General features: G+C 36.4%; 1 protein-coding gene across 2 annotated transcripts; it reads left to right on the top strand.

Moving 5' to 3' along the window:
• Positions 1-6,533: 6,533 nt before the first annotated feature.
• Positions 6,534-11,919, top strand: LOC104884721 (hypothetical protein). Of its 2 annotated transcripts, none has more exons than XM_010669405.4 (3): positions 6,534-6,820; positions 8,291-8,405; positions 8,483-11,919. In XM_010669405.4, the coding sequence occupies exon 3, from the start codon at positions 8,485-8,487 to the stop codon at positions 11,434-11,436; it is 2,952 nt and encodes a 983-aa protein (XP_010667707.2). In that variant the 5' UTR covers positions 6,534-6,820; positions 8,291-8,405; positions 8,483-8,484; the 3' UTR covers positions 11,437-11,919. The 2 variants fall into 2 exon arrangements, with proteins under 2 accessions (XP_010667707.2, XP_048497377.1); XM_048641420.2 differs by having other exon boundaries at positions 8,272-8,405.
• Positions 11,920-12,888: the final 969 nt, after the last annotated feature.

Here is a 12,888-nt window from a genome sequence, read left to right as displayed (position 1 = left end):
CTGCTAGGTAAATACACTTAAGATTCACTAATCACAATCAATGCTTAATAAGCCTCGAATTAAACACTTACTCGCAACGGAAACATAACCTAGAAAACGATCCTAGACTTGTGGGTTATTGGCCCACAAAACAAAATCCTTTATATAAGACTTCAATTACACCGATATCTCGACTAATATTCCCAAATATTGTATACAACGAAATATATCAGAAACTATTCCTTAATTGACTATCTAAAATACAAACTCAATCCATAAGCTACGACGACATCTTTATCTTGCTTCACTTCAGAATCCTGAGCTCACAACACCAAACCTGCAACAATATTTCACTCTGCCACCCACCAAGTGACAGGCCACAGAAATGACAACACTATCAACAAAGCTGAGTACACACTGTGTAATAGAAAATACAAGTTTAGGTGTATTTTGGAAACTAACACATAGTTATAGTAGCAGATAATCACACTCAACTTAGTTGATATATTTTCACAAAATCAGATCGTTCGGCATGAACGCGAGTGGAGAGGGGTACCACGCAGTACCAACTGTCTCCAAACTATTGAGGGTCGTCACCCAGCCTTTTATTGTTATGCTTGCAAGACTTACCCGGATATGTCCTATAACGCCAGGAATTCGGCCCCTGGAAGGCAACAGCTAGGGACTCTACCCGCCCTAACTCGGGGTGCCTATTCATGCCTCACTTTTCATATTTATAAAATAAGATATTTAATGATTCATACTTGAATCCTTAATACTCATAACATAACACCATATTCGACCTTATCTGGTCTTAACTCATATTTGAATCATTTCCTCATTATCATACCAAATCATATTTTGAGAAATATAGTATTTTCGAATGATTTCGATAATTGAACAAAATGATACTTTTATAACAATCCAATAGCAACTCACAACTAACTCATAGAGATGTATCTATAATCATGGCCATTACCACAAACGATATATGATATCCAAAATTCAATATAACCCCCACGGGAGCATTTAAATATATTTTGCTGAACCTAAAGGTTACCTCAACTCTATAACAATTATACGAAACCTCCAATCATCATAACTTGATTTCCCATATCATCTTCAATTCTATACGTCTACATAGCCATTCCCCAAAAACCATCTCACGATAACATCAATAATCAATAACCAAACTTAAACTAATTCCCAATTCACAAATTATCAACCTTTAACATTCTAATTTCCTTAATCCTTAATTAATAACTATAACTTTGATGATATTAGCTACATCGACTTGCATCCCAATTCATAATCACAATTCCAAATTATATAACTAAACAAACTAAACATAACTCACAACTGTACCTAAATCAAGCACCTAATTGTGCTACCAATAATTATATTGAGAATATAAAGCTAGCTCGACTCGTAAATAAACCTCAATAAACTGATTTCTATCTTGCACTCAAATCCTTAACCAATATAACAATTCCAACATTATAATCTCCTTCATAATTCCGAATGATACTCCATTCCAAAATCATCCTCCAATAATCACCTCATAACAATAACAATAATCAACAACCAATCTTAACTATTCTAATTATCTTCTTCTAACGCAACCATTATGCTAATAAAACTGAATCGCGCAAATAGAAATTAATGAAGTCATTCCCATAACTCATAACTCGACTTCATACATATCAACTCCAACTACAATTTATAAACAGTTTCCCAATTCTAAGATTAGGACTTCCCTCGCATCATCAACAACGACTATCCAATAAGAACGATTCAACAACAACAATAGGCAACAGCTTCACAGCAACTCTACCACAACCACAATGACAGAACAACAATAACCCAACAACACTACTACAACAGAGCAACAACAACAATAGCAATTCCACAACAACTTCACCACAACCACCACAACAACTCCACAACAACAATAACATAACAACTCCACCTTAATCATCATAATTACTCCACAAGTCCATGTACTAAACACATTCCATTAACAAGCATAATCGTATTACTTAGTGTATAAGTGTTGTTTAGGTCAAATAAAACATCTCTAATGAACCTTAGCATGTTATATCCATGTTACATAATCAATATACACATAATAAAATACACATCATAAGTAAATTCATTTCATAAACATGCTTTACACTAGAAAGAAACAATCACCTAACTATAGGTATGGAAATCTCTAGGGTAAAACCAAACTAAGTGTGTACCTTTACTAAGGATGCATAAAGCCACAAAACTCCTTAATCCAATTGGTTAACTATTCCTACAGCTTCCCTGAATGTATAAAATGCTAAAGATTAGTTTCAACAAGCTTATAGATATGAAAAACTAAGCTTAAATACAAGAGGTGTAATCTGTTGAACTTACAACAACTTATGTGATCTTTCAGCAAGGTTTTCTATATGAGTTTATGGTCTAAAGATTGGAACCAAAGCTTAAACTACTTTGTATGGAAGTATAGAAGAGTTCTATGTAAAGAAAAGTGGGTGTCCAAGAGGAAGAAATAAGAGAAAAGAGACGAAAATCCAGAACAGGCTTTTATAGTCTGTTCTGGCTGTACCCCCAGGGGAGGGAAACCTCTTCTGGGCAAGGTCGGTTTCTTGGAGTTTTTGGATGATTCTTGCTTGAGGTGTTAGCCTAAGGTGTTGGCTTTCATGCATAAAAAGGTCTTTGAGAGATCGACACTTAGGTAGCTGCTAAGCAGCTTTCTTTGAGGATAGGTCTGAGCTGTAATTTCAGCTGGCCAGGTTTTACTATGTAAGCAATTTACCCTATTGAGCCACGTAATTCTTGGGATAAATGGACCATTTTGACCTTAAGACATCCTAAGCATGTCATATATTCAAGTTTGGTTAGGTTCTGAGCTCGAAATTCAACCCCGAAAGGCTCTTAACTAGAAGTTCATCGCTACCCGATAAAACAATCTCCAAATGATTTTCATAATCTTAATTTTAAGGCTCTCAAGGACTTTCTAACTTATCTATAGGTTTCCAAAGCCTTCTTATCCAATAAGAGTGATGGTTCTTATCCTCTTTGACCTTTCTTAACCATTAAGAAAGATAGTGCCTTATCCACAAGTTTTCTTAACCACTAAGAATGTTAGTGCTTATCCACAACCTTTCTTAACCACTAAGAATGTTAGTGCTTATCCACAACGTTTCTTAACCACTAAGAATGATAGTACTTATCCACAACCTTGCTTTCTTAACTATTAAGAATGGTAATGCTTATCTACAAGCTTTCTTAACCATTAAGAATGGTAATGCTTATCCACAACCTTTCTTAACCATTAAGAATGATGGTCTTATCCACTTTTAGCTTTTAAATAAAGGTTCTTAAAAACAGGGCTATTACAATCTCCCAATTTACTTTTCACATTGTAAAAATCTTTTTGACCTAAAATTTTCTTTTACCCATTTTCTCTCTCCTCCCTCTTCTCTGTTCATCTTCTTCAACCCCAACACCCACTTCTCCTACGTCCTCCCACGATTTTCAACAAGATATCGACCCAATATTCCACCTTCTCCAAGGTATGTCCAATCCCGCTAGGCTGAAAACCCGAAAGAGAGGCCTAGAAAAAAAGAAATTAGATCTACAACTACAAATGGTCTGATTTCGCAAGGATACGTATGGATCCTCATTTTCAGGTCCTACCTCTTGAATTGAATAAATTAATCAAGGTCTAATGATTTTGACTTTCTAAAATTCAGAAGTATCCTCTTTCTAGATCCTCACATAGACTCGAGTCTGAACCAAGCTATGTCAAAGCCTTTTCCCACCTACATCTATTTGAGTCATAAATTTCTCCCTTTGATTTTTTAATTCAAACTCTCCTTGTCCATGAATGACTCTCCTATAATTCCATGATCTCTGGAGAAATCTGACTTAGCCTGTATTTACTCCCCAATGAAGACTCTGAATACTAAATACAATCAAGTAGATTCTAAAGTAGGCTAAGAATGCCTAATTTAAGACAAGCTTACCCAAAGCGGGGCTTCTTATATATGTGATGGTTCCTCCAAATCAAAATCCAAAAAGTTGTAATATGCGATCACACTTGCGGATCCCAATTCATTACCAAAATAGTTCTCGAAAACCATTCTATCAATCCAGATCTCTAGCTTTGCAAAATCATGACCTTGCATCCATCTACCTATCTATCTCTACTAGATCCTTCCCAGCCTTGCATAATCTTTACCTTGCATGTTCTATCTATCTACCTTAGCTTTGCATATTCATGATCTTTGTATAACGTCTCATGCATTCTTAGAGAGTCTAAGTTGCATTATTGAATCATTATGTGCCTTATATGAGTTGTTTACACCTATCTGCTATCATCTTTTCCCACAGGTAATCAGATTAGTTGTAGTTATCGTCTTGCATGCTAACTTTGTTTTGCAGAAACCGACGATATATAGATCATCCCTAAAGTGCGGAGCATTTAGAACTGTTCTTAGTCGCGACATCGTATACTTTGACTTTCGGTGTCCTGAACCTCAGTCAAAGTGCGAGCTTATGTAGACACAAAATCGTGTCTCCCCATGTAGTATCCAATGACGAAACATATCATCGTCCTAATTGGTCCGTTCCAAAGGAAGAACAATCGAACAAGCTAAGCCTAAAAGTGTTTCAAAAACATAAATCCTAGCTCAATTTTAAAGGCCCACTTAATTAATCCTGATAATTAATTGTATTTTTTAATATTTTAATATAAATTATTTTCGATAATTACTTTTTAAAGGATATTTCTAAAATCAGATTTTTATTCCTAAAGATAGTTGATTTTGAATTTCAAAGGATAAGGTTTCTTCAAGAATCAAAAGAATCTTAAAACAACAAAAACCGGCCAGATTAACATTGCGTCTGAAACAACCTATTGCGCACCCGCAACACTGAAACCGTTCACAATTTTTTAAAACGCAAAGCCAGTTTGCGAGATGCACATACCATGCACATTTGAACTGTGCATTAGACGCACGATTCCTTCTCATCTCTTCGCTTTGTCTTCAGATTCCTTTTCCCATAAATAGCTTCGTTTATTCAAACAGTTTTACACACTTCGAGACAGTATTCGTACGACTTCAACTCTCATGACACTTATATTCAAACACTCAATTAATCGTTCAAACACATTCAAATTTCAAACACATTCAGATACACTCAAACTCACTCATCCTTTCGAATTTTATATTTCAAACTTCAAGATTGTTTGTCCTACATTTCTTAATACAAGACGCAGGCGACAAAGGTATAAAATCCTAGGGTCAATTCCAGTTTAATTCTTTTTTTACTAATAATTTACTTGTTGCAATGTAGATCTTGAAGGAATTAACACTATTTTGTATATTCTTCTAAAATCTCTACTCTTCTTTTTATTTCTTTTCTATATATAACTATTATTCATATGCATCGTGTATGATTGAATGTTTTCATCACATCACATGCTTATTATTGTTAATTAAGACCTCAAGGATTGTTCTAACGCCTAATAATATAATTGGACAATTTGATTAAGATCCCATTAATTTGATTGCAAAATAACATGTGACCAAAAATTAGTCTCTTGTGCGTTTAATAAAATCGACATAAATTAAATTTAGATTGTATTAACATATTAATTGGTTGTTTATTTGCGTAAAACATGACATGAGTCGATATTAAGTAGAAACCATCAATGGGTGGATTTGATTCACGATATTATTTGTACCCTCACCCCCGAACTCAATCTTTGGTTAAATTAAATGACCATTAATGGAGTCATGACGGAAAATCTACATTTGATAAATTTCTAAATTATCCCTGCGATTTTCCAATATTCAATTAGGTTTATAAGTCTTCCTTTACGCGACTTATTAGCAACTTTTCTCTATTTCAAAATCTTTACAATGAGGTAGTCAAATACGCGCTTACAGTTTTAAAAAATACAGGGGTACATCATAGAAAAACAAAAAAAATATATAAATTGGACGACAAATTCACTTGATCTTGTAACAGACTGCCTACTTGTAATTTAAAAGTAGACACGACCGAAACCCAATATTAAGAAGAGAACAGACCACCTTTTGAAGACCAGAACTAGTTTAATATATTCAGTGACCAGTTTAATCTATTTAGTAACCAACTTAATCGATCAGTAATCACATTCTACAATTCATTTCATGATTAGTTTAGTCCATTCGACAATATTGCGTGGTCAATGTTTATAATTGTTTGCGATAATTTGAGATTTAAAAGGAAATAAAAGGACGAGAAGAGAAATGGCGACTAGATTGGTGCGAGATGTCTATAGATTATATTGGGTTATAATGAGATAAAATGGACTTATTAGGAAAATACAGGCTTAGATTTTTGTAATCTTATGTTAAAATTAGGCCTTTTTTTTTTTTTTTGGGCTGAACTAAGCTAAAATAAAACTATAAATTGAAAGTAATTGAATTGAAAATGAGATGAACTGAACTGAAAATGTACCCAAAAAATAGGCCCTAATATTGTAGCACATCTGGCTTCGAAACTCACAAGTCACAACTCACAACTCACAACTCACAAGGTAGGGGTGGGTCGATTGACGCTTGAGTAAGACTAAACTTGTTCTCTCAAATTCTAGGGTTTCTAATTTCTCCATTCTCTCTCTATCGCTCTGCAAATCTCTACTCTCCATTTCTTCTCCTTTCTCTTTCTGATACTTCTTACTTCCTACATCTTCTCGGCGGCACCGCGCCTTGTCCGCGGCGCCCACTACATTTCTTTCACTCCTTTCGACATTTGCGCCACTTATATTGGTTCATGGTTTCTACCCTAAAAACTGGTATTAAGTCTAACTTTTTCATCCTTTTTTTGTCTTTTTCTTTTGTTTTTTGTATCATAGTGCAGTTTTATTTTTATTCTGTGCTTAAATGCAAAATGACGTAGTACTATTTTTTTCCGTAAAATTGTTGTTTGTCATCTGTAATTGCAAAGTTTAGAAGTCTTACATCGCGAATAAGAAACAAATTTACTCACTTTTTGATATTCTAAAGCTCACATTTATTATACTGAAGTCTCTACTTTTTCTCTTTTTTATTGGTGTGTTGTTTGTTTATCTGTCATTGTGGAAGATGTTGAACTCTAGAGCTCTAATTATGTGATTGTTCGAGTATGGTTACTGATTTGGTAGGTGTTTATGGAATAAGAGGAACTTGCATGCATTTCAACAGGAAAAACAAAAGCAAAAAGTTTGAGATTAAGGGGTTGTGCTGATATATTTTTTGATGAATGATATGCTGAAGATTCGTAACTGTTAGACTGAGTAGTTACCGAGTGTATTGGATTCTCAAAGACATTTTTCTTTTTCTTAGAAAGCTGCATCATGTAGTAAGTGACTTGTAGACTATTGTATGACTGTAAGAACTTAGGAATTACAAGGAAAAATATAACTTTTTGTGGCCATGGGTTATGAGTTCTGAAACTAGGGTAATACCAACTTGGATATGAATGAAATTAACTCAATGCTAAAGAATATCTGGGAATTGAAGCTCGAATTTTTGAGCCTCGTGAGAATTTTCCCAATGTCCAGCTCTTTGGATGCTTTTGTCTGGAAACACAGAAACACTAAGCTGTAAGACTCTGACTCTATACATTTTAGAAAGGAAATTGACCTCTGAAGGATTATATATTCCCCTTAGTGGAGCTGGCATTCTTTGACTGACTAAAAGTTTGCATATGAAGATTGACATAATCAAATTCATTTTGTCTTTCCAGGATGCCTCAACAGTTACTTATTTTTAATATTAGTGTACTTTTCTTGATTGCTGTAGGTTGTGTTTATATCTGACCTGCAAAGTTATCAAGAGGGTGGGAAGGCAGTAATATGTATTATACTTGTGGGGTTTTGGTGGCAGTTTTAAGACTGAGGGGTCCTCTCTTTGTTTTTTTCTCGGTGCTTTTCCTAATCTCTTTCTCTTGCTAGCAGTATAGCTAGCAGTTTTAAGATTGGCTTTATCTGGGAATGATTATGCGTAGAACTCCTTTTGCATGTTTATGCCTACTGACAATGTTGAATAATTTTATCTTCTCTTTTAAGAAACAAGAGGGCCTCTTTGTATTGATCATACAAGTTGGGCATTATATCTTGATGCCATGTTTTCTGATGTTTTATTTATGCAACATGCTGCACTCGTTTTCTTTTACTGTGATTGTTCTCTTCTTAACTTGGTGTTTTTAATTATTCTCTACACCTAATAAATAAATAAAGACGATTAAGCTTTTATGGAACATTAGTTTTTCAATGTATTCGCAGGCCCTAATCTCTATGTAGATACAAAGGGTCAAGAGTCTAACTGATGTGCTGAGATATCTGGAGGATCCATACAGCTCATGCATATTGGTTCACGTTTCTCGTGTCCTTGACAAAGGTAGTAAAGCTATCTATATTTTCTTTAAATGCTTTATGCAAGCATCAGCTTGGCTTATATAGTTATTATCTGTTCAGTTATGGAGTGCAACAAAGAAGAGGCCTTGAGGGCTAAGGAAATTGCTCAGAAGAAAATGGAGGCAAAAGACTTTTCAGGGGCTCGTAAGTTTGCCCTGAAGGCCCAACAGCTTTATCCTGATATGGAGAACATTTCGCAGATGATCTGTGTCTGTGATGTGCACTGCTCATCAGATAGCAAAATGTTTGGAAATGAATTGGACTGGTATGGAATTCTGCAAATTGAACGCACTGCAGATGATATATTAATTAAGAAACAGTATCGCAAGTTTGCGCTGCAGCTGCACCCGGATAAGAACAAATTTTCTGGTGCTGAAGCTGCATTCAAGCTGATAGGGGAGGCACAGAGAGTGCTTCTGGATAAGGAGAAAAGGTCATTCTTTGACATGAGATGCAGAACATCATGTAAACCAGGGCGACCAAATCAACCTCCTCAGCAGACAAGTAGGAATCTTAATGTTGGAAAGACATCTAAAGTTCAGAACAATTATACAAGCAATTCTAGTTCACATGTTAAGGGTTTTGATGCTTCACATCAGGAGCCCAAACAGCCATCTCAATCAGGAGTTCCAAATGGCAATCAAACCTTCTGGACTCAATGTCCTTACTGTGCAATTCGTTATCAGTATTACAAAGACGTTCTAAATAGAGCTCTCCGTTGTCAGAGTTGCAAGAAGCCCTTCCTTGCCTATGATATGGTTGCTCAAGGTCCACGACCCGGATCTGATGCAACTCAGCCTGTGTTCCCTGCGCAGAATATTCCTAATGTGAGTGCCACTAAGGCAGGATCAGAGGCTATGAACGAACAGCATACTTCCAATGCTGGGTTTCAGGCTGGGAAAAACGCGGAAGCAAGCCGGTCACAAAAAGGCAGACAGTCGGACAAAGGTCTGAATAAAGGGGATAAACATGGGGAACGGGCATCTAAACCCTCTAGGAAAGCAAATTCTAAGAGAGGGAAGAAGCAAGAGGTAGAATCCAGTGAAAGTTTTGGATCAGACAGTAGCCTGGAGTCTGAAGAGGTCGAGGTACAAACAGACACAGACACTATTAGGGCACACCTATTTGACAGTGATGGGGATGGCTGTGCTAGAAGATCAAGCCGGAATAAGCGGCACGTGTCATACAATGAAGATGTTAGTGATGATGAGGAAATGAAGAACCCTTCAAAAAAGGCAAAGGAGAGTGGAACTTCTTGTCCCACAACAGAAGAAAAAATGGATGAGTCAGAAAAGGTGCAGCAGCTTGACCCTTCAAAGACTTTTGTTTCTGCATCTGCTGCTTTTGAGAAGGGCAAGAAAGGAGAATGCAGTAAGTCTGAAAGTGAAACTGTGGTTGAGTCAACCAAGAAGAACTTCGAAGCTGATAATGGCTGCACATTGAGTTCAAGCCCTGAAACTACACCGGAGCCGACATTTCATGAATATCCGGATCCAGAATTTAGCGATTTTGACAAGGTTAGAGAAGAACATTGCTTTAAAGCTGGGCAGGTGTGGGCTGCCTATGATACTGCTGATGCGATGCCTAGATTCTATGCCAAGATCAAGAAAGTTTTTTCTCCAGGATTTAAGCTGCGGATAACCTGGCTTGAGGCAAACCCAGATGATGCAATTGGGAGGGAATGGACCAATTCTGAGTTGCCATTTTCGTGTGGTAGATTTAAACATGGTGGTTCAGAAACTACTGAAGATCGTCTTATGTTTTCCCACGAGGTTTCTTTCGACAAAGGTGGTGGTAAAGATTCTATTTTGATTTACCCTAGAAAGGGAGAGACGTGGGCTATTTTCAAGAATTGGGATGCCAACTGGTATTTATCTCCAGAGAATGGCAGAAAATTTGAATATGAATTCGTTGAAATACTGTCTGAATATGATGAAACTGGTGGAATACGTGTGGCACAGTTGGGGAAGTTGAAGGACTTTGCTACTCTGTTTTGTCGTAAAGGTCAAAGTGAACTGCAAATACCAAATGCAGAGATACTTAAGTTCTCTCACAGGGTACCTTCGTATAGGATGACTGGTGATGAGAGGGAAGATGTGCCGAAGGATTCATTTGAGCTTGACTCAGCTTCTATAACCATGAACCTTGAAGAAATCAGTTATCCTCAACTGAATGGAAACACTTGCTCTGCTGACTTGTCTGCCGAATTTGGAGAATTGAATCCTGCTGCTAAGAAAGCTGAAAAACCATTGCCAAGTTATTACGATGATGGTAAACGCAATCAGGGGGTGCATGGAAACAACCTAAATGGTGATGTCAATAATCAAGACATCCCAGAACCCGAATTCTACAATTTTGATGACCTGAAGTCTGTTGACATTTTTCAGCCAAATCAGCTTTGGGCTCTGTACAGTGACACTGATGGCTTGCCGAAGTACTATGGCATCATCAAGAAAATTGATCGTCATCCACAATTCAAGGTGCAGATAGCATGGCTGGAAGCCTGTGATTTTGCAACTGAAATGATTTTATGGAAGGAAAAGGAGATGCCAATTTCTTGCGGGCAGTTCAAGATAAAAAGTGGAAAAGTGCAAATATATACAGGGAATAGTTCCTTTTCTCATGAATTACGTGCAGATTCAACCGGAAGGAAGAATGTATTTGCTATCTATCCACGGAGGGGTGAAGTTTGGGCCCTTTACAAGAACTGGAATACTTCTCTGAAGGTAGCTGACTTGCAGAATTGCAAATACGATATTGTGGAAGTCCTGGAGCATAATACGTCTTGCATTAAAGTGTTATATTTAGAACGTGTCAATCAATTTCACTCAGTTTTTAAGCCACAAAAGGAAGGAGATTCTGCTTACACTAGATTAATCCCCCGAAATGAATTGCTTAAATTCTCCCATCAGATTCCTTCTTTCAGGTTGACAGATGAAAAAGGTGGTAGTTTGAGAGGCTTTTGGGAGCTTGATCCTGCTGCATTCCCTAATCATCTTTTGTACAAATCTTAGGGCAGTGCTTATGTTTCGATGACTTGCCTTTTGCTGTTGTAGCTGCAATGCATCTCTACTTGGTGGGATATGAAATGCTGGAAATTGTATTTAAACAATCCTTTTAGATCTGATATAATTTGCAGCACTTGCTGAGGGATTCAGCACTTGGCATGGTTATATTCCTTCACCTGGTGAGGGTCTCTACTGTCTTGTGCCACATTATTCTAACTCTTGACATCATGGCAGGTTTCTGGCCTCTCTGATTGAATAGGTTATCAGGGGAGGCTAAGTAGGTGGAAGTCGATTGTCTGCTAGTTTTAGTCACATGTTAATTGTAAAGTCTCATTTTGACAGAACAGTAGGTTTCTGTTATTGTGGTGTATAAACTATGGTTTAGAGGTCTGCTGCTCCTCAGTCAATGGCTTGGCTTACTGTATACAGAAGTATATGTTATGATTCTACCTATATGAATTTGAAACGGTGACCTAATATGTTGTTATTCATGGTTTTTGTCGGGGAAAATGTTTCAGTATCGTGAGATTTCTACGTCTCAATAATCTATGGTCGGTTGTTGATTACTCCCTTTGTTTCAAAATATAAGGCATTCACGCTTTACGAAAATTTACTTTGACCACAAATATCTCTCAAATACGATAAATAAAAAGTATAAAAATTATATCGTTGGATTTGTCTTGAAAAATCCTATAATAATATTATTTTTTAATTTTTTTTATCAACATAAATTGAGAGTAATAAACGGTCAAGTTCGACCTCGAACCTCGTGCGTGCCTTATATTGTGAAACGAAGGGAGTACAAATTTTGGTTAGTTTATGGTTCCTAAAGTAATTTGTGCAGTAGTCTTGATGAGCTCACACTAACTTTTCAATTTGGGATGATTCGATTCGAACAAGGTAGGTATGAGAAGGAACTGGAACGTTCATGAAATTCTCAATTAATGTTATCTAACTAACCTTAAAAAGTTTGTTAATGGTAGTAAGCTTCATTCTTTCTCTAGCAACTGGGTCGAAGGTTCCATTCCCATGACAAAATCAAGAACCACTCTTCGTCAAATTCAAGCTTCCAAAGTTTTAAGGTTTTCATTGATGTTAATGATCGTGTTTGGAAAGCTAACCTAATTAGGTCTTTTATCCAAAGCTAACCTAATTAGGTCTTTTATCTAGCATTTGGATGCGTAAAAAATTATGGCCATGAAAACGTGATGATTTTATGTAGAGGAAGTACGTTCCAAATGGTAAATTTACAATCAAGTCAGTGTATACTTTTCTTTTCAGTCCTTCTATAATTGATCTACCCCTTCACTTTCAATCAGTTCCAAACAAGATTTTCAAAGTGTTTTGGCATTTGCCTATCTTTCAAAATGCAAATTCTTCCTATAGAAATTACTTTATGATTGTTTGGCTGCAAAAGAATAATTGGTCAAGAAAGGTATTGGCATAGCACAAAATTGT

Source organism: Beta vulgaris, chromosome 3 (genome assembly GCF_026745355.1).
Source record: "Beta vulgaris subsp. vulgaris cultivar EL10 chromosome 3, EL10.2, whole genome shotgun sequence".
Taxonomy (NCBI): domain Eukaryota; kingdom Viridiplantae; phylum Streptophyta; class Magnoliopsida; order Caryophyllales; family Amaranthaceae; genus Beta; species Beta vulgaris.
This window is presented reverse-complemented; position numbering and strand designations above follow the sequence as displayed.

Coding starts and splice junctions, on each gene's coding strand:
- LOC104884721 (XM_010669405.4), top strand. CDS start 8,485: ATGGAGTGCAACAAAGAAGAGGCCTTGAGGGCTAAGGAAATTGCTCAG.